The sequence below is a fragment of the Carcharhinus amblyrhynchos genome, chromosome 12, assembly GCF_965287045.1.
Source record: "Carcharhinus amblyrhynchos chromosome 12, sCarAmb.v2.hapA, whole genome shotgun sequence".
Lineage (NCBI taxonomy): Eukaryota > Metazoa > Chordata > Chondrichthyes > Carcharhiniformes > Carcharhinidae > Carcharhinus > Carcharhinus amblyrhynchos.
In genome coordinates, this window is record NC_137335.1 from 78695964 (window position 1) to 78716574 (window position 20611).

At 44.7% G+C, this 20611-nt stretch overlaps 1 protein-coding gene across 2 annotated transcripts in view; it reads left to right on the plus strand.

The window, feature by feature from the left end:
- The first annotated feature begins 11548 nt into the window (after positions 1 to 11548).
- The window catches only part of tarbp1 (TAR (HIV-1) RNA binding protein 1), a 162806-nt gene continuing 153743 nt past the window's right edge, over positions 11549 to 20611 (plus strand). For both annotated transcript variants that reach the window (XM_080200799.1, XM_080200800.1), the window contains exons 1-3: positions 11549 to 12551; positions 16202 to 16299; positions 18489 to 18558. In XM_080200799.1, the coding sequence (XP_080056925.1) occupies positions 11555 to 12551; positions 16202 to 16299; positions 18489 to 18558 (1165 nt within the window). In that variant the 5' untranslated portion in view covers positions 11549 to 11554. The remainder of the gene's footprint in view (positions 12552 to 16201; positions 16300 to 18488; positions 18559 to 20611) is intronic.

The window sequence follows — 20611 nt, forward strand, 5'->3', positions numbered from 1 at the left end:
GGACAGCGTGAGCCGCCCTCACTCATTGGCCAACAAGAGCCCTGCCCCTCTGCCGTCAATCAGACAGCCAGATGAACACGCCCTCTCAACTAGTCAGCCACTCAACGCTAGCCCCGCCCTATCACCTTCACTCAATTGGTCAACTCAATCCCCGCCCTACCCATTCCCTCTCTCTCGTTGGCCGATTCAACTATCACTCAATCAACGGCAGCCGCCCTCGACCGCCACCCATTGGTCAGCTCGAAGCGCCACCCTCACCTCCAACTGCTCTTCGTCCGGACCCCTCAGCTGTCACTCATCCAAGGGGAACCCGCCCTTCGACCGCCGCTCATTGGTCAGCTCACGCCCCTCAGATGTCAATCATTCAGCGCGAGCCCGCCCCCTCCACCGCTGCTCATTGGTCAGCTGGGGCCTGTCAGCTGTCACCCAGCACCGCCCCTGGATCGTGACTCGCGCGGAAAGCTGGTGCCGTTGGTCTCCAGAGCGCGCGCTCCAGCTGGCTCCATTTCACCCGGGCGTGTCAGTGTCAGACAAAGAGAATGCAGAGCAGCGGGCCATGCCCAGGGTGTGGCAGAATAGGAGGCTGCAGAGCTTAGGGACTATTGCTACTCTTCAACATTCATAAACATCTTTTTATGTTTCTTCACACATACTGCTCACAATACTCCTTATACACCTATGATGGTATGGCCATATTCTCCTCCACTTCGATTTTCAGGTTTACTGACGACACCACTGTGGTGGATTGGATTGCAAACATTGACAAGAAGAGTACAGGAATGAGATAGGGAATCTGTTGAACTGGTATTGTGACAATTATCTCTACCTCAGTGTCAACAAAATGAAGGAGATTGTCGTCGACTTAGGAAGCACAAAGGAAAACATGCCCCCGTATACATCAACGGGGACAAAGTAGAAATGGTCGAGAGCTTCAAGTTTTTAGGCGTTCAGATCACCAACAACCTGTCCTAGTCCCCCCATGCCACATTATAGTTAAGAAAGTCCACCAACGCCTCTATTTTCTCAGAAGACAAAGGAACTTCAGCTTGTCAGCTATAACTCTCACCAACTTCTACAGGTGCACCATAGAAAGCATTCTTTCTGGTTGTGTAACAGCTTGGTACGGCTTCTGCTCTGCCCAAGAGCGCGAGAAAGTACAAAAGGTTGTGAATGTAGCCCCAATCCATCACACAAACCAGCCTCCTGTCCATTGAGTCTGTCTACTCTTACCGCTGCCTCGGCAAAGCAGCCAGCTTAATTAAGGACCCCATGTACCCTGGACATTCTCTCTTCCACTTTTTCCGTTGGGAGAAAGTTACAAAAGTCTGAGGTCACACACCAACCAGCTCAAGGACAGCTTCTTCCCTGCTGCCATCAGAATTTTGAATGGACCTATTTTGCATTAAATTGATCTTTCTCTACATCCTAGCTATGACTGTAACACCACATTATGCATGCTCTCGTTTCCTTCTCTATGAACAGTATGCTCTATATAGGGTGCAAGAAACAATACTCTTCATTGTTATGTTAATACATGTGACAATAATAAATCAAATTATCAGCCACAACTAAGAATCCATGCACAATAGTGGTCAATTTACAACACTCTCATTCCTTACGTTTAAAATGTGGATATACTTCGTAATCTACATTGAAAGGTTATTTTTAAACTTACTTATTAGTATCACAAGTAGGCTTACATTAACACTGCAATGAAGTTACTATGAAAATCCCCTAGTTGCCACACTCCGGCGCCAGTTGGGGTACACTGAGGGAGAATTTATTACAGGTAATGCACCTAACCAGCACGTCTTTTGGAGTGTGGGAGGAAACCAGAGCACCCGGAGGAAACCCACACAGACACAGGGAGAACGCACAAGCTCCACACAAACAGTGACCCAAGCCGGGAATTGTACTGGGTCCCTGGCGCTGAGGCAGCAATGCTAACACTGTGACACTGTGCTACCATGCTCTTTAAAATCATAGAACCCTACAGTGCAGAAAGAGGCCCTTCGGCCCATCGAGTCTGCACCGAACACAATCCCACCCAGGCCTTACCCTCATATCCCTACATATTATACCCACTAATCGCTCTAACCTACGCATCCCTGGACACTAAGGGGCAATTTCTTAGCATGGCCAATCAACCTAACCCGCACATCTTTGGACTGTGGGAGGAAACCGGAGTACCCGGAGGAAACCCACACAGACACGAAGAGATTCCCGAGCCGGGAATCAAACCCAGGACCTGGAGCTGTGAAGCAGCAGTACTAACCACTGTGCTATCGTGCCGCCCAAAATGTGGATATTCTTCATAATCGGCATTGTGAATCAAATCGAAAGGTTATTTTCTAACAAGCTACAACCAAATTAAGATAAAAGGAAAGTAGATGCTGGAGTCTGAATCAAAAACAGAAAATGCTGGAAAATTGCAGCAGGTCTGACAGCATCTGTGGAGAGAGAACAGAGCCAACATTTCGAGTCTGGGTGATCCTTTAGTTATACCCAAATTAACCTGTTCTGGGTGATTCTCTAATTGTTCCCTTAGCTACTGACTCTGTCTAAGAATATTGGTCCTAACTATTAATTAAAGCTGCAAAATAAAGTTGACAAGGCACAGTGTTAAATTATTAATTGTCACTCAGTAGAAGTTACAATTGCTTAACTCTGTATTGAAAATATTACCAGGTTTACCAGAAAATAAGGAGGTTGAAATCTTAGTGTGCTGAAACCTGAGCAGCTCACTTCTGCTGATTGTAAGTTTCCAGACACATTCTCAATTTCAACAGCATGGATAAAAGCAGAACCTAAACACTTCACATTTCAACGCTAATGCAAACAAAACTTACTTGACGTATAAGCCAGTTTTATATAAACAGAGAGTTCTATTCAACAGTGTGTACAGTTCTGGGCGCCACTTTGTGAAGAATGTGAGCACATTGGAGAGAGTGCAAGAACAGGTTTACAACAATGGTTCCAGTTATGAGAACCATTGTTGTAAATGAGAAACTTATGACAATAGATCAGATGTACTGGCACAGACTGTTTTCCTCGGAAAGAAGATTAAGACGAGATTTGATAGAGGTGTTCAAAATCACGGGGGCTGGACAGACAGATAGGGAGGAACTGTTCATAAAAGGATCAAGAACGAGAGGGCACAGATTTCAAGTGATTTGCAAAAGAAAACTTTTTCACACAGTAAGTGGTTCAGGTCTGGAATGCACTACCTGAGCGTGCAGTGGGGACAAGTTTGATTGAGGCATTCACGATGGCATTAGATGATTATTTGAATAGAAACTGCACAAGGGTATGGGAAAAAGGCAGAAGAATGGCACTAAGTCATAATGCTTATTTGGAGAGTCGGTGAAGACACAATGGGCTGAATGGCCTCTGCACTGTAACAATTCTATGATTTTAAACATTTTACTCTCATTGAAAAACATTCAATGCTATTGAAATATGAAATATTATAAGTCTTCACCCCACTTTTATACAGGGACAACTCATATTTATCAATTAATTCCATAATCATTTGTATAACTTTAAAAAAAAAATCAACATAACTCCAGTGAAGCTTGCGACTGACTAGACTAAGCATGGTATTTTGTGGAGTTCAGAAAGATGACTTGGATTATTTTGTGGCCTGCAAAGTAATGCGGTATAGGAACAGCCCATCACATTATAAAAACTAACTTGTGTTCAAATACTAATGAAAATTAATAAAAAAGTTATTCCCTGTTTTTAACTTTAAAATTTAAAAAAGTGTCAATGGGATGTTTATAAGTTATGAATCTCAACACTGAAGTTAAAAAATGATTGGTTGTTATTGTAGTGCAGTTTGTACAAAGCTCTGTGTGGTTAGACAGCCCCTTCTTTGTGGTCATAAACCCATGTGGAAATCTAAACCAACTGTGGTTTGGGTTCCGTTATCCAATAGTTTTGCATTGCTGTTTAAAAGGGAATGGGTGATGGAAGAATATTAATTTTTGGAACCAGCTGCATGGACTGCAGAATCCAGATCAAAGAACAAGAACAAAGAACAGCACAGCACAGGAAACAGGCCCTTTGGCCCTACAAGCCCACACCGCCCATTTTAACATTCAGTGAGTGTCTTATTCAAGTCTTTCGTCGATTGTGTACATTTCTATGTTCACATGCCCAAAGTTAAAACTTTCACATCACTTTGCCCTTCGAAGCATTCCTTAATGTCCAAATCCTATTAATTTTCCCTTGTCCCTTTGGTTTCTTCCCACATTCTGAAAGACATGCTGGTTAGTTGCATTGACCTGAACAGGCCCCTGACTGTGGCAACTAGAGGAATTTCACAGTAACTTCATTGCAGTGTGAATGTGAGCCTTATTGTGACTAATAAATACACTTTAACTTTAAATTTGTCCTATGCTAAATTATTTTAAGGATTGGTGTATATGATCGCTACTGTGAACTTAAATATATTCCAAAATAGTCCTTTTGATATATTTAAGCCAAGGGTGGGAGTAGGTCGTTTGTCTCCTCTAGCCAGCCTCACCATTAAATAACAGCATGGCTAATCAGAACATGCGCTCTCAACTCCACCTTCCTGGGTGGTGGGTGAGTGGAATTGGTTGCCGTCGGTGGAGGTGGCGGCGAACTCGTTGGGGTCTTTTAAGAGACTTCTGGATGGGTACATGGGATTTAATGGGATTGAGGGTTATACAAAGGCCTAGTAGGTAGGGATATGATCAGCGCAACTTGTGGGCTGAACGGCCTGTTTGTGCTATAGTTTTCTATGTTCTAGCTACCCCGATACTCTCTGACTCCATTGTTAGTCAAGAGTCTATTTAACTCTGTCTTAAAAATATTCAACGATGTTGTTATCTCAGCAAAAGAGTTCCAGACTCACAATCATCTGAGAAAAGAAATTCTCCCCAACTCCGTCTTAAATATGAGACCATTATTTTTAAACCTTGTCCCTTAGTTCTAGTCTTGTCTGTAAATGGATCCTCTGACATCCATCCTGTCAATTCCCCTCAGCATCTTATATGTTTCAATGAGATCATCTCTCATTCTGCTAAACTCCAATGGATACTGGTGCAACCTTTCTTCATTAGACAATGGTGAATTTGTTCTGCAGTTTGTACTATTTAAAACAGGTCTCAATCTCAATGGTATGATCAAAAAAAGTACAAAGTCCAGACAGATCAGCAAAATTATACACCAGCTTTATCAAGAAAAATAATTCTGTCTACACTTCCCACTGCCTCGACAAAGCAGCCAGCATAATTAAGGACCCCACATGCCCTGGACATTCTCTCTTCCACCTTCTTCCGTTGGGAAAAAGTCTGAGGTCACATACCAACTGACTCAAGAACAGTTTCTTCCCTGCTGCCATCAGACTTTTGAATGGACCTACCTTTCTCTACACCCTAACAATGACTGTAACACTACATTCTGCACTCTCTTGTTTCCTTCTCAACGAACAGTTTGCTTCGTCTGTCCAGCAAGCAAGAAACAATACTTTTCACTGCATGCTAATACATGTCACAATAATAAATCAATGTAGCAAAATTATCAGATCACTTTTGTGGAGTTAGAGCAAATCTATTGTAGTAAATTTGTTTTGATTAGAACGTTACAACACTGGGCAGTGTTGTGGTATAGTGGATAATGTCCCTACCCCTGGGCCAAAAGCTCTGGGTTGAAGTCCCTCTTCAGGAATTAATGGCCACGGAAGGTGCGTTTGTAAAATTGTTAAATGGATTGCTTACCAATTGCACTGTGCCTGAAGGCTGGCAGTTAAGAACAGGAGATTTTCTTGGTCAGTCATACTGCAGAAAGCAAACCACTGCAGTATTTTCCAAGCATAATCATGGGTCAATCTAATGGAAGTTCATGGTTGCCAACACTCTTGGGGCATGCTATGCTTTTTCCATTAAAGGATGCCATTTCTAGTAACCAAAAACAACAAGGCTACAATTCTCTTGAACTCTGTCTCTGGTTGAAATACAGTATACTCATTCATTGACTGAAGCACTGCCAGATAAATTCAACTATCTGCGCAAGTTTTCCTTTGGCCATCTGGAAAGAATCAAGACATGCTGTTACGTTGTTGCATACTCTAGCACTAGAAAATTAACCGGTCAATACAGTGATCAGAAAGAACTAAAACCCTTTGCATGATAATAATCAAGGTTTGTTCATCTTTTTGAGAATAGCTGCTCATGCTGTTAAGTGTGGCCAGATTTCTTTGCAACCTTTTCCTGGTTTTCATCACGTTGTTCCAGATTTATGGTGCACAGACTATGGAAAAGAAAGAACTTTTCTTCTTAAACTACTTCACAGAGTAATGCTTTGGAAGCAACTACCTAAATAGTTAATTACTGTAATATGGAGATAAGATAGAAGTGGCAATGTTTCATTTTAAGGCTAACCCTAGGTTTTGAAAAAAAGTACTTAATTGGTAATAAAGCATTTTGAGCTGTAATAAAGTTGTTAAAGGTGCTATATAAATGCAAGTATTTCTTCCTTCTGAATGTCCAATTATCCTTTAGTTGTGCACACAAGGCTTATAATGAAATGAAGACAGTTAAAAATGTCACTTGCTAGGTTAGATGCAATCTTGGTCGGTGTAGGCATTTATATATACATTTTGCAACATTACTATTTCTGCAACATTTTCAATAGTTCCAGAGTTATAACAAATACATTTCAATAATGCTGGATTAATATCACCAAATACAATAATATAATGAAAACACTCGTGTGGGAGGAAACCAGAGCGTTTTGAGGTAACCCACACAGACATGGGGAGAATGTGCAAACATCACTGAGACAGACAGTCACTTAAGCTGGAACTGAACCCAGGTCCCTGGAGCTGTGAGGCAGCTATGCTAACTACTGAACATAAGAACATAAGAAATAGGAGCAGGAGTAGGCCATCTGGCCCTTCGAGCCTGCCCTGCCATTCAATAAGATCATGGCTGATCTGTCGTGGCTCAGTTCCACTTTCCCGCCCTCTCCCCATAACCCTTAATCCCCTCTCTTATCAAAAACCCATCAACCCGCTTCTTGAAAATATTTAGCGAGGCAGCCTCCACCACTTCAACGGGTAGAGAATTCCAGAGATTCACCACCCTTTGAGTGAAGAAGTTCCTCCTCAACTCCGTTCTAAAACGCCCCCCCTTTATCTTGAGGCTGTGCCCCCTAGTCCTAGTGTCTTTTTTGAGCGGGAAGAGTCTCGCCACCTCTATCCTATCCATCCCATTCATCATCTTATACGTCTCAATGAGATCTCCCCTCATTCTTCTAAACTCCAACGAGTACAAGCCCAGTTTATTCAGCCTCTCCTCATAGCTCAACCCCCTCAACTCCGGTATCAGCCTAGTAAACCTCCTCTGCACTCCCTCCAAGGCCAAAATATCTTTGCGCAGGTGCGGCGCCCAAAACTGCACACAGTACTCCAGCTGCGGCCTCACCAATGCCCTATACAGCTGCAGCAAGACCTCCCTACTTTTATATTCAATCCCCTTCGCTATGAAGGCCAGCATCCCATTTGCCTTCCTGACCACCTGCTGCACCTGCAAGCTGGGTTTTTGCGACTCATGCACAAGGACCCCGAGGTCCGTCTGCACCGTCACCTGCTGCAGTTTTTCGCCCTCTTTGTGATGTACTGCCTTCCTATGCCGACTGGAAAGCAAAAAGACTCATTATCCAGTTGGATGACGCTTGACTGTCCGTCAAAAAGCTCATGTCCTCCCCATTTCCACTATTTTTATACCTGGGAGAGAGATATGTTGAAAAAATACAATTTATAAGAACATAAGAACATAAGAAATAGGAGCAGGAGTAGGCCATCTAGCCCTTCGAGCCTGCCCCGCCATTCAATAAGATCATGGCTGATCTGTCGTGGCTCAGTTCCACTTTCCCGCCCTCTCCCCATAACCCTTAATCCCTTCTCTTATCAAAAACCCATCAACCCGCATCTTAAAAATATTTAGCGAGGCAGCCTCCACCACTTCAACGGGCAGAGAATTCCAGAGATTCACCACCCTTTGAGTGAAGAAGTTCCTCCTCAACTCCGTTCTAAACCGCCTCCCCTTTATCTTGAGGCTGTGCCCCCTAGTCCTACTGTCTTTTTTGAGCGGGAAGAGTCTCTCCACCTCTATCCTATCCATCCCATTCATCATCTTATACGTCTCAATGAGATCTCCCCTCATTCTTCTAAACTCTAACGAGTACAAGCCTAGTTTATTCAGCCTCTCCTCATAGCTCAATCCCCTCAACTCCGGTATCAGCCTAGTAAACCTCCTCTGCACTCCCTCCAGGGCCAAAATATCCTTGCGCAGGTGCGGCGCCCAAAACTGCACACAGTACTCCAGCTGCGGCCTCACCAATGCCCTATACAGCTGCAGCAAGACCTCCCTACTTTTATATTCAATCCCCCTCGCTATGAAGGCCAGCATCCCATTCGCCTTCCTGACCACCTGCTGCACCTGCAAGCTGGGTTTTTGCGATTCATGCACAAGGACCCCGAGGTCCCTCTGCACCGTCGCCTGCTGCAGTTTTTCGCCACGTAAGTAATAGTCCTTCCTACCATTCTTCCTACCAAAGTGGACCACCTCACACTTGCCAACATTAAATTCCATTTGCCATTTCCTGGCCCATTCGCCCAGCCTATCTAGATCCTTCTGCAGACTCTCCACACCCTCCGCACAATTTGCCGTTCCCCCAATCTTGGTGTCATCAGCAAATTTCGACACCCTGCACTCGGTTCCCTCCTCCAGATCATCTATATAAATGGTAAATAGCTGAGGCCCCAGCACCGACCCCTGGGGCACCCCACTAGTCACCATCCGCCAATCCGAATAGCACCCATTGACCCCCACTCTCTGCCTCCTATTTGACAACCAATCCTCTATCCACGCTAACACCCTACCCCCAACTCCATGTCCCCTGACCTTCTGCAATAACCTCTTGTGAGGTAACTTGTCAAACGCCTTCTGAAAATCCAGAAAGACCACATCCACCGGCTCTCCTCTATCCACTGCCCTAGACACATCCTCATAGAACTCCAGTAAATTTGTCAGACACGACTTCCCTTTAATGAAACCGTGTTGCGTCCACCCTATCAAGCAATTCCCTTCAAGATGCCTCGCAATTTCCTCCTTAATGACGGATTCTAACATTTTACCTACCACAGACGTTAAACTAACCGGCCTATAATTCCCCGCCTTTTGCCTGGCACCCTTCTTAAACAACGGCGTAACATTAGCCGTTTTCCAATCTTCCGGCACTTCCCCGGAATCCAGCGACGTCTGGAAAATAACCACCAAGGCATCCACTATCACCTCCGCCATTTCTTTCAGAACCCTCGGATGCATTCCATCCGGTCCTGGGGACTTGTCCACAATCAGCCCCTCCAGTCTGTCGAGCACCACCTCTCTAGTAACAGTAATGTCATTAAGACCCTCCATTCCTACCACCTTTCCATCGCTAACACCCGGCAAATTATTCACGTCCTCCTCCGTGAAGACAGAAACAAAAAAGTTATTCAAGACCTTCGCCATATCCCCATCCCCTACCACTAGCTCCCCTTTCTCATCCTCTAAGGGACCAACGTTCACCCTAGCCAGCCTCTTCCTTTTTATATATTTATAAAAACTCTTGCTATCCTTTTTTATATTAAGTGCTAGCCCAGCCTCATAGCTTCTCCTACCCTCCTTTATCAACTTCTTTGTCAATCTTTGTTGACATTTAAACCTTTCCCAATCCTCTTCTCGCCCACTGCTCTTAGCTACTCTAAATTCCTCCGCTTTTAATTTAACACTTTCCTTCACCTCCTTCGTTATCCACGGCTTATTACCTCTCTTCCTACTGTCCTTTTTAACCATCGGAATAAATTTCTGCTGAGCACCAAGAAAGATCTCCTTAAAGATCCTCCACTGCTCCTCAGCAGACCTACCTTCCAACACATTCCCCCAGTCCACATTCGCCAATTCTTCTCTCATCCTACCATACTCCCCTCTATTCAAACAAAGGACGCGCGTCCGGGAACCCACTTTCTCCTCCTCCATCTGCACCAGAAACTCCACCATACAATGATCACTCTCTCCAAGAGGATCCTTCACCGCAAGGTCCCTAATTCTACCCGCCTCATTACATAGCACCAGATCCAAGATAGCTTGCTCCCTCGTCGGCTCCAACACACACTGTTCAAGGAAATTATCCCGGCAGCATTCCAAGAACTCCTCCTCGAGCCCACCTCGTCCAACAGGTGTCTTTTCTCCAGGGCTGCTGCAGAGTCCTCCCTATGATCATCAATCCCTCGAGTTGGCAACCTAATGATGGGTGCCTGGGTTTCCCACCCAAGGTTCCTTTCTCTGGGGTGGGGGGAGGGGGGGTGAGTGGGTGGGGAAGTTGGCCTCCTGTCCAAACACAAACCCTGTCACCCCCCAGGGGTTGCACATTAACAGAGGAGACAGACTATATGTCTATGTTCCGCCATCGCCATCTTGTTCCGGCGCGCCCGCGCGGTTATACAGCGTCCCGATGTCATCACGCAACCCTCCGACATCACCAATGTTCCCGCCCATGTTGCGCCCTAACGTAAGAATCATTTCCGAGATCGTAATCATGGAAATATGGACCGAAGCACTGTTCTAAGAACATAAGAAATAGGAGCAGGAGTAGGCCATCTAGCCCTTCGAGCCTGCCCCGCCATTCAATAAGATCATGGCTGATCTCTCGTGGCTCAGTTCCACTTTCCCGCCCTCTCCCCATAACCCTTAATCCCCTCTCTTATCAAAAACCCATCAACCCGCGTCTTAAAAATATTTAGCGAGGCAGCCTCCACCACTTCAACGGGCAGAGAATTCCACAGATTCACCACCCTTTGAGTAAAGAAGTTCCTCCTCAACTCCGTTCTAAACCGCCCCCCCCTTTATCTTGAGGCTATGCCCCCTAGTCCTACTGTCCTTTCTGAGCGGGAAGAGTCTCTCCACCTCTATCCTATCCATCCCATTCATCATCTTATACGTCTCAATGAGATCTCCCCTCATTCTTCTAAACTCTAACGAGTACAAGCCTAGTTTATTCAGCCTCTCCTCATAGCTCAACCCCCTCAACTCCGGTATCAGCCTAGTAAACCTCCTCTGCACTCCCTCCAAGGCCAAAATATCCTTGCGTAAGTACGGCGCCCAAAACTGCACACAGTACTCCAGCTGCGGCCTCACCAATGCCCTATACAGCCGCAGCAAGACCTCCCTACTTTTATATTCAATCCCCCTCGCTATGAAGGCCAGCATCCCATTCGCCTTCCTGACCACCTGCTGCACCTGCAAGCTGGGTTTGTTTTAGAAATAACACAAATGAAAAAAATTGAAGCCGTCACATGGTCACTTTTTTTGAAGGTGTGAAAATGAGCGAGATTTGAACTGCGTGTGTTTTTTTCTGTACCCAGCGTCGCGACATTTTCTTATCGAGAGCAAAAATGTTTCCGGCGGTCGTTTGTGAGTGTGGCGCACCCTCCACCGGAAGTGGTCCGTCCGGCGGTTGGTGCCGGCTGGTCTCGGGCAGCATGAACCCGCTGCTAGTGGCGGACTTACTGCTGCGGCTCGGCCATGGCCCGTGCCCCTCCACCTTGCGGGAATTGTGCCGCTGGTGCCGGGAGGGAGAGGACAGCAGGCCGCCCGACGCCGACCGAGTGGAGATGCTGCGCCTCTTGGTGGAGAAGCTGGGCCCCGGTCCCGGCGGCGGCCAGTCTGAGTCCCGGGGCCCGGCCGCCCAGCCGGAGGAGCAGGGGGATCTGCCGAGCTGCCTGCGGGAGCTGACCGTCGGCTGGTGCCTGCCGCTGCTGCGGGGCTTGCGCTTGGAAGGGCCGGGGGGCCAGTTCGAGGAGCCGGGCCGGCGGCTGGTGCACTCTCTCTGCGCTCTGCTCCAGGCCTGCTGCCGGCAGGCCCCGCCGGCCCTGCTGCAAGACATCACCGCCTCTTCCCTGCGGGATCTGCGGAGCTACGCCCGGGAGCGGGGCAGGGCTGACTCGCTCGCCGGGAAAGAGGAGCCCCAAAGCCCCGAGTACTCGGACATCCAGGTCGCCATCGAGGTGCTGGTGAAGACGGCGCCGCTGCTACAGGAGCGAGGGGTTGGGACGGAGGAGGAGCTGCTGCCACTGACTCTGAGCGCCCTAAAGGTGGGAGAGGACAGCGTGGCCTCCAGGATAGTGACCGGGCTAATCCCGGCTCTGCTTCCCAAGCCGGGCAGCTCGTTGCAGAAATCCCTCACCGTCCAACACATCTGGGATGGAGTGAAACTTTGGGAGAAGAGCGGCCCTGTGTCCAGGCTCCTGCTGCTCTTGAGCTCGCTTCCTCAGCATCTGCTGTTTTGCACCAGAGAACAGTCACCCCCCGAGACCCCCGACCTCCGAACTTGCCCGGAGTTTTGGGAGGTGGTGCAGAGGGGATTGATGCAGCCAGATAGCTTGTCCCGTAAGAGAGCCATGTACCTGCTGAAAAGAGCTGTGGATGCCTCGAACATATTGAAGAGTGAAATCTGCTCAGAGCACCAGGCTGAATCTGGTGCGTTGAAGACCTCTTAATATTTATAAGAATTGACAACAGTTGTTGCTGGAGGTGGGGATGACAGAGCCAATGGGTGGCACTGCAGCACAGTGGTTAGACCATAAATACTGCTGCCTCAGCATCAGGATGTGGATATGCCAGCTTTGGACTGGGGTAAACAAAGTAAAAAGTCTGACAACACCAGGTTTAAGTCCAACCGATTTATTTGATAGTAAACTCACAAGCTTTCAGGGTTAGTCCCTTCGTCAGGTGAATGGAGAGTTCTGGCCTTGGACAGAGCATATAAAGCACAGACAGTTTACAAATTACTGATTAGAATGTGAATCTTTACACCTAACCTGCTGTTCAAGTCTTAAAGTGGCCGACAATGTGAGTGGAAGGAGCACTGATCACAGGTTAGAGAGATGTGTATTGTCTCCAGACAGTACAGTAAGTGAGGTTTTGCAAACCCAGGCAAGTCACAGGGGTTACAGATAGTGTGACATGAACCCAAGATCCTTGTTGAGACCGTCCTCATGTGCGGAACTTGGCTATCAGTCTCTGCTCAGCGACTCTGCAGGCACCCGGGTTTGATTCCGGGCTTGGGTCACCGTTTGGATGGAATCTGCACATTCTCCCTGTGTCTGTGTGGGTTTCCTCCAGGTGCTCTGGTTTCCTCCCACAGTCTGAAAGGCTTGCTGGCTAGGTGCATTGCCGTGCTAAACTCTCCCTCAGTGTACCTGAACAGGAGTGTGGTGACTAGGGGATTTTCACAGTAACTTCAATATTAATGTGTTAACGTAAGCCTACTTGTGACTTATAAATAAACTTTAAAAACTATTTATCCCCTTTTTTCAAATTCTGAAATGATTTGAAGTGATATCCATTACTGATGACAGTGGTTATATTTTGTTCAGCATAAGTATGATTTGACATGCTATGGCTGAGCAGTGGTAACAAACCAGTGGTATCAAACTGTTCGGCCCTCGATAGAAGTGTGATCTCCTCGTAACTGCTTCTGGTCGTGCCCCAGGTACCAGTGCAACGTGTTAAAGGCTCTAGCATTTCTGTGCTTGGGAATCTCTGCTTTGTGTAGCAAAGCCTATGGAGGCCGATTTAATCCGATCATTATCTTGGTTCTAAGTCCATCTTTGTCCATTCAAACCTGGGAAAACTCTTGCCTTCTACACCTATCAACTCCTGAACATTCCACTCACCAAAATAGAGACAATGTGATGGTCCTGGCTACAAGTTATTTTGTCTTTTTTATTTGATTTATTATTGTCTTGTATTGGAATTCAGTGAAAAGTATTCTTTCTTGTGCGCAATATAAAATATGCTGTTCGTAGAGTACACGGGAGTAGGAAAGGATAGGATGCAGAGTATAGAGTTAATCATAGCTAGGAAAGATAGCAGACAAAGATCAGCTTAATATGAGTAGATCCATTCAACAGCCTGATCTTCTCGAGTCGGTTGCTGTGTGTTCTCAGACTTTTGTATCTTTCTTCCTAATGGAAGAAGGTGGAAGAGAGAATGTCTGAGGTGCGTGGTGTCCTTGACTATGCTGGCTGCTTTTCTGACGCAGTGGGAAGTGTAGACGGAGTCAGTGGTTGGGGGGGCTAGTTTGCATGATGGATTGGGCTACATTCACAACTTTTGGTAGTTTCTTGTGGTTTTGGGCAGAGCAGGAGCCATACCAAGCTGTGATACAATCAGAAAGGATGCCTTCTATAGTGCATCTGTAAAAATTGGTGAGAGTTGTAGCTGACATGCCAAATTTCCTTAGTCTCCTGAGAAAATCTCAGTTTCAACTCTCATCTGGGTTTCTGAGATCTGATACAGTTGTTTCTGCCCCTGTTCCCACATTGCAAGTTGTCGGTTTACACACTTTCCTTGATATCTGCTGGTTTAGATTTTTACGGTTTCCTTTTCCAAAATGTGTTGAACACTTGGGCAACTGCAGTTAGAACATCAAATCGCCTCTTAGCTACCTTTACTGATTGAGCATCGCTAGCAGGAATAAAATAGTTCCATATAAGCTCCAAGCACAAAAAAGGAAATTAGGGTATATGTTGGTTGTCGTTTATGAAGATTTTGCAAACATTTAATAACATTTTGCATAAGGATTTTTGTTGAGAAAATTGAAGCCTATGGCCAAAAGGCAAAAGCAGATGTACCGATAGGTTAAAAAAATTGACGAGAATGTCCTGGCGTTGGGACTTATTTTTGTGTGTACAGAGTCATTGTACGATCTTTATTTGGAAACAAAAGTTAAATATCAAAGTTTGTGGGTAGCAAAGTGGGGGTGGGGGTAACAAAATGCTGAAAAGACTGAAAAACAGAAGTAAACTGGCTATGAGAGTGGGGAGGTAAGTGTCATGCACTGTTTAATATGGGGAATGAGAGGAACTGCAGTTGTCAACAAGAATAAGATCTAGAGTTATGACTCAAATACCACATGTCTCAATGTGTTGGAACAAAAAATGACATGAGAGTACAGGAATGAGATAGAGAATCTGGTGAACTGGTGCAGCAACAATAATCTCTCCCTCAATGTCAACAAAACAAAGGAGAATGTCATCGACTTCAGGAAGTGTAAAGGAGAATGTGGCCCTGTCTACATCAATGGGGATGAAGTAGAAAGGGCCGAGAGCTTCAGGTTTTTAAGTGTCCAGATCACCAACAACCTGTCCTATAATTAAGAAAGCCCACCAACGCCTCTACTTTCGCAGAAGACTAAGGAAATTTGGCATGTCAGCAATGACTCCCACCAGTTTTTACAGTTGCACTATAGAAAGCATTCTTTCTGGTTGTTTCACAGCTTGGTATGGCTCCTGCTCTTCCCAAGACCACAAGGAACTACGAAAGGTCATGAATGTAGCCCAATCCATCAGGTAAAACAGCTTCCCATCCATTGACTCTGTCTACACTTCCCGCTGCCTCAGCAAAGCAGCCAGCATAATCAAAGACGTGACACACCCCAGACATTCTCTCTGCCACCTTCTTCCTTTGGGGAAAAAGAATACAAAAGCTTAAGGCCACGTACCAACTGACTCAAGAACAGCTTTTTCCTTGCTGATGTCAGACTTTTGAATGGACTGACGTTGCATTAAGTTGATCCTTCTCTACACCCTGGCTGTGACTTGTTTCCTTCTCTATGAATGGTATGTTTTGTCTGTATAGCATGCAAGAAACAGTACTTTTCACTGTAGATACATGTGACAATAATAAATCATGAAGAATGCAGATTGACGCACATTGCTAAAAGTGAGTTGTGAGGCAAAATAAAGTTAAGGCAGGTTGAGGATTTGTATCAAGAAGGGATGAGCACAAAAGTAAAGATATCAAGATAACTATGTCTGAAGTGATTGCTACACCACGCCTTTGCTATTCTACATGATTTTGAGCTCCTTGCCACAAGATGGTGAGAATGACCCCATGTACATGAAGTGAATATTGAGTAAAGCTCTGAGCGCCTAAAGCTTTGTGTTCTTAAAATGTGATTGCGGCAGGATTTCATAGATACTCAAAATGATGAGAATAAACAAGCATAGATTATTTGCATTGGGACATCAATTGAAGAGATCACAAGGTAGATACACAATGAATGAAAAGGAAATAGAAATAAACTGGATATTCCATTCTAATTTGATTTCTTTTTATTTTAGACACGTGCCTATTCTGGTGGTCGGGTGAAAAAAGCAAACAGCTTGTACAGTTATGGGAAAATTATATTTTAATAATGGAGATCCTGGAAGAAAATCAAGTGAGTAGTTCCTGTCTAGTTTTTGGAGACCTGTCCCTTTGAAAACTGCCACATCTGTATCATGGGTATAGCATCACCCTGAGCTAATAAATGGAATGGACTATTAACTGAAAACTTTGGGATTCTATGTGTGACATTTCATGTGTGATCTCATGAATGAATCTTAGCTTTTGAGAGTATATTCACTGTCTGATGTCTAAGTACCAGATACCCACGAAGCTAAGGGGAACTCAAAAGTCATATGGATAAACCATTAAAGATGCATAAACACCTTCTGTCTCTTTTTGACAATGATGTAATAGCATCATAGAATTCCTGCAGCACAGAAGCAGGCCATTTGGCCCTTTGAGTCTGCACTGACCACAATCCCACCCAGTTCCTATTCCCGTAACCCTACAGATTTGCCCTGCTAATCCCCCTGACACAAAGGGGCAATTTAGCATGGCCAATCCACCTTATCTGACATCTTTGGACTGTGGGAGGAAACGGAGCACCTGGAGGAAACCCATGCACACAGTTACCTAAGCCTGGAATTAAACCCAGCATTGAAGCAGCAATGCCACCGTGCCACCCCATGATAATAGTTAGATTTTGGAGTTTTAGTTGTCATAGTAGGCCACAGGAGTTGGGCAATTTTCAGTAGAAAAATACAAGTTTAGTGGAAGTATGATCAAGGTTTGAAAAATGATGAAGGAACTAGTTACTGGTTCATGTAATCTAATTGCACGTTACTTTGAATAGCAAGTCATTACTCTCCAAGTAGATTGCTAAGGCATGTGGCAAGTATGAATTCTTCATTCTGCCTCCTTTGCAGTTCTTCAAAAAGAAACTGGACAAGTTCATTTCCCTTTTGTGTTGGATAAATTGTGGATTTGGGAAAGTTGATGTGGTATTGTCTTCCTGGAGCTTTGCTGAATTGCCTTTGTGAGTTGGAGAAAAAGTTCTCAATTTTTCTGTCTGTGTTTTTTTTGAAACTCTCCCATGAGATTGGGAAATGACAATATGTGTGAGTGACTGGTGTAGCTTCATAGTCCCATTTCTGGATGAGGTGGGCTTGATAGCCCAGATGCTGTTTCTTCTTTTTTCTTTGTGTTTATATATAGGCATCATTACAGAGTTGAAGAAGTTAATAAACTAAATTTTTAGACAACGTGCTTCAGTGGTCATGATTTCTAAGAGTAACTGCATACTGTTATGATGAGAAGAAGCCCTGGAATTATAAACTGAAATAAAAAAGCATGAGTTTTTATATTTGAAAAATGGACCCAGCCTCCAGTCACTGACAGGAATGGCTGTAGGGTGTTTCTGTAAGGAATAATATCATAGAATCACTATGATCCCTCCCTGTGCTTCTAGACAGGGTGTTTGTAAAACCATCCAAAGACTGGGTACCGTCTTCAGTAAAGACAAAGGAACATAATAGCTATCTCATCCAAAGAGCCAGGATATAATCACCTAGATGAGCCCTGTGTATGCTGGGCCTCCATTTGAAATATGCACAGGAGGAGGTTGAAAGCCTGCTTGCTACCAGCCTGAGGGTACATGTTCTGTCTGTCTTGATTGTGTGCTGTGAGAAAAGTAGCTGAGAGTTTTCCCCCAGTGAAAGAAATATAGTAACTGAGGCAGGGCCCCTACAAAATAAATCAGGTTTTGCAGGAATATTTGAAACTCTCATTGAATGAAAGTCAATCAGCTATTGGAATCAACCTTTATTGTTGCAATATGCCATCATCTATTTCTTGCAACTTGAGGAATGTTTCATTTAACAACATTTACTTACTATTGAACTTGATTCTTCTAATCTGGATGAATGTGGATGCATGTGTTTTACTATTTCTCTTTACCTTTTAATAGTTAATAAACTTTACCTTTAGCTTTAGAAAGCCTGGTTCATTTGGCTCCTTTTTAAACATAACTGTTGGGCCTGGAAAAGGTATTCATGGGAAAGGAAACCCTGTTAGATTAAACCTTTTTTTGTTGCTACCAGCAGAAGGGTGGGTTTTATAAAGAAATGGAGCCAGTCATCCCTCCTCAACTGGGTTTGTACAATCTTTAAGATATCCCAGCCGGATGATGACCAATCAAGGGGACTTGCCCAGATCACCAGCTTTTGGGGGACCTCATCTGGGGCTTGGTCGTAACAATACGTGAGGCAGATGGAACTTAATCCTTTTGGTTTTGTATTTTAGGTTCATGTCATAAGGCCAGTTTTGCCACGGCTCAAGAGTTTAATGGATGCCACTGTTTACAGTGATCAAGGTAATAATTATGACACATTTTGTTTTTTCACTGCATTATTTACCAATATCTTTACCTAGTCCTTGAATGCAGAATACAAGATGCCATTCACTTGCTTTGGAAGATTGGCTTCTTAGCCCTTAGTGGTCTGAGCTTACAGAGTAACTGAGGCAGGACCCCTACAAAATAACAACACCATTCACAATTTATCAGATAATTAAGGGTCAGTGCCCACATTCAGCAAAACTGGGGCAACATTCGTGCATTTGGACATGGGCTGATAAGTGGCAAGTAACACTTTGCCCCACAGGCACCAAGTGATGAATACCTCCAAGAAGAATCCAACAGCCTCCCCTTAACATGCGATGGGATTATCACCGCTGCATCTCCCGCTACAAACATCCCTGGGGTTACCATTGACCAAAAATGTGTCTGAACCAGCCATGTTAATTTTGAGACAACAAGGGCAAATCAGAGGCTCAGAATTGTGTGGGGAGTGACTCCCCACGACTCCCCACATCCTTTCCACGATCTATAAGGCATAAGTGAGGAATGTGATGGAGTGTTCTTCACTTGCCTGAGCGAAGTAATCTGTTTGATTGGCACCCCTTCCACCATCTTAAACATGCACTGCCCGTTCTCAATGGCAGCAGTGAGCATCAGGTACAAAACGCACTGCAACAACTTGCCAAAGCTCTTGACAGCACCACACAAATCCATGACCTCTACCACCTACAAAGACAAGTGGCAGCAGATGCATGGAAACAGCACCATTTGCAAGTTCTGTTCCACGTCTCTCATCTTGAAAATTTATTGCTACTCCTTCATTGTGGCTGGATCAAAATCCTTCACTCCTCGCAGCACTGAGAGAGAACTTTCACCACTTGGACACAAGAAATAGACGCAGGAGTAGGCTACCAGGCCCTTCAGGCTTGTCCTGCCATTAAATAAGCACAGCTTCAAGATAAGGAGGGGGGCAGTTTAGAACGGAGTTGAGGAGGAACTTCTTCACTCAAAGGGTGGTGAATCTCTGGAATTCTCTGCCCGTTGAAGTGGTGGAGGCTACCTCGCTGAATATATTTAAGACATGGGTAGATAGGTTTCCGATAGACAGGGGAATTAAGAGTTATGGGGAGAAAGCGGGAAAGTGGAACTGAGCCACTTCAGATCAGCCAAGATCTTATTGAATGGCGGGGCAGGCTCGAAGGGCTAGGTGGCCTACTCCTGCACCTACTTCTTATGTTCTTAAATACGATCATGGCTGATCTATACCGGCCTCAACTCGTTTCTTATGCCATTTCTCCATGGCTCTCTATACTTCAATCTGTCAAATACATATCCACCTCCTCTTTAAATATTTCCAATGAACCAGCCTCCACTACCCTTTTGGGACAGAGAATTCCAGAGATTCACCTCCCTTTGCAAGAAGAAATTTCTACACACTTCAGTTTTAAGTGACTGGCCCTTTACCTTGTAGCTATGTGCCCTTGTTTGAGACTCTCCCATTAGTGAAAACATCTCTCAATCTACCCCGTCAAGCCCCCTCAGGATCTTATATGTTTGCCATCAATACAGTAATAATTCAGTTGTGTAGCAGAAGGGACAATTTGCTCATGGTTTATGTTCCTGTGTGTGTGCATGCATGTTCACATCCCTTTTTAAAAACACTGCTTCAATGGGCAGAGAATTCCAAAGGTTTACTACCCTCTGACAGAAGAAGTTCCTGTCCCCGTGTTCTTTATTCCTGTATAGATAATAACAAACCTATCTGCTGCAAGAGCTAATCTCTGTTCTTTAGAACCAAAACCTTAAAAGATCAGTCACTTTATTTGCAATTTACCAAGTTTATTACAAAGAAAAACAGGCATTTCTTCTGTGCCTATTAAGCGAAATTTCAGTTAGTTGAACATTTTTATCTTATCTAATTTGTTTATTTTCTTTGCTATATTTTAAATCACACTTGGTAGGAAGGGTAGGTATGAATATCAGAACAGTCCACCTGAGGTTGTGTAAATCAGGAAGATAACGGAAGAAAATTTGAGCTAAAGAATCTGATTCAATTGTAGGGCTTCCA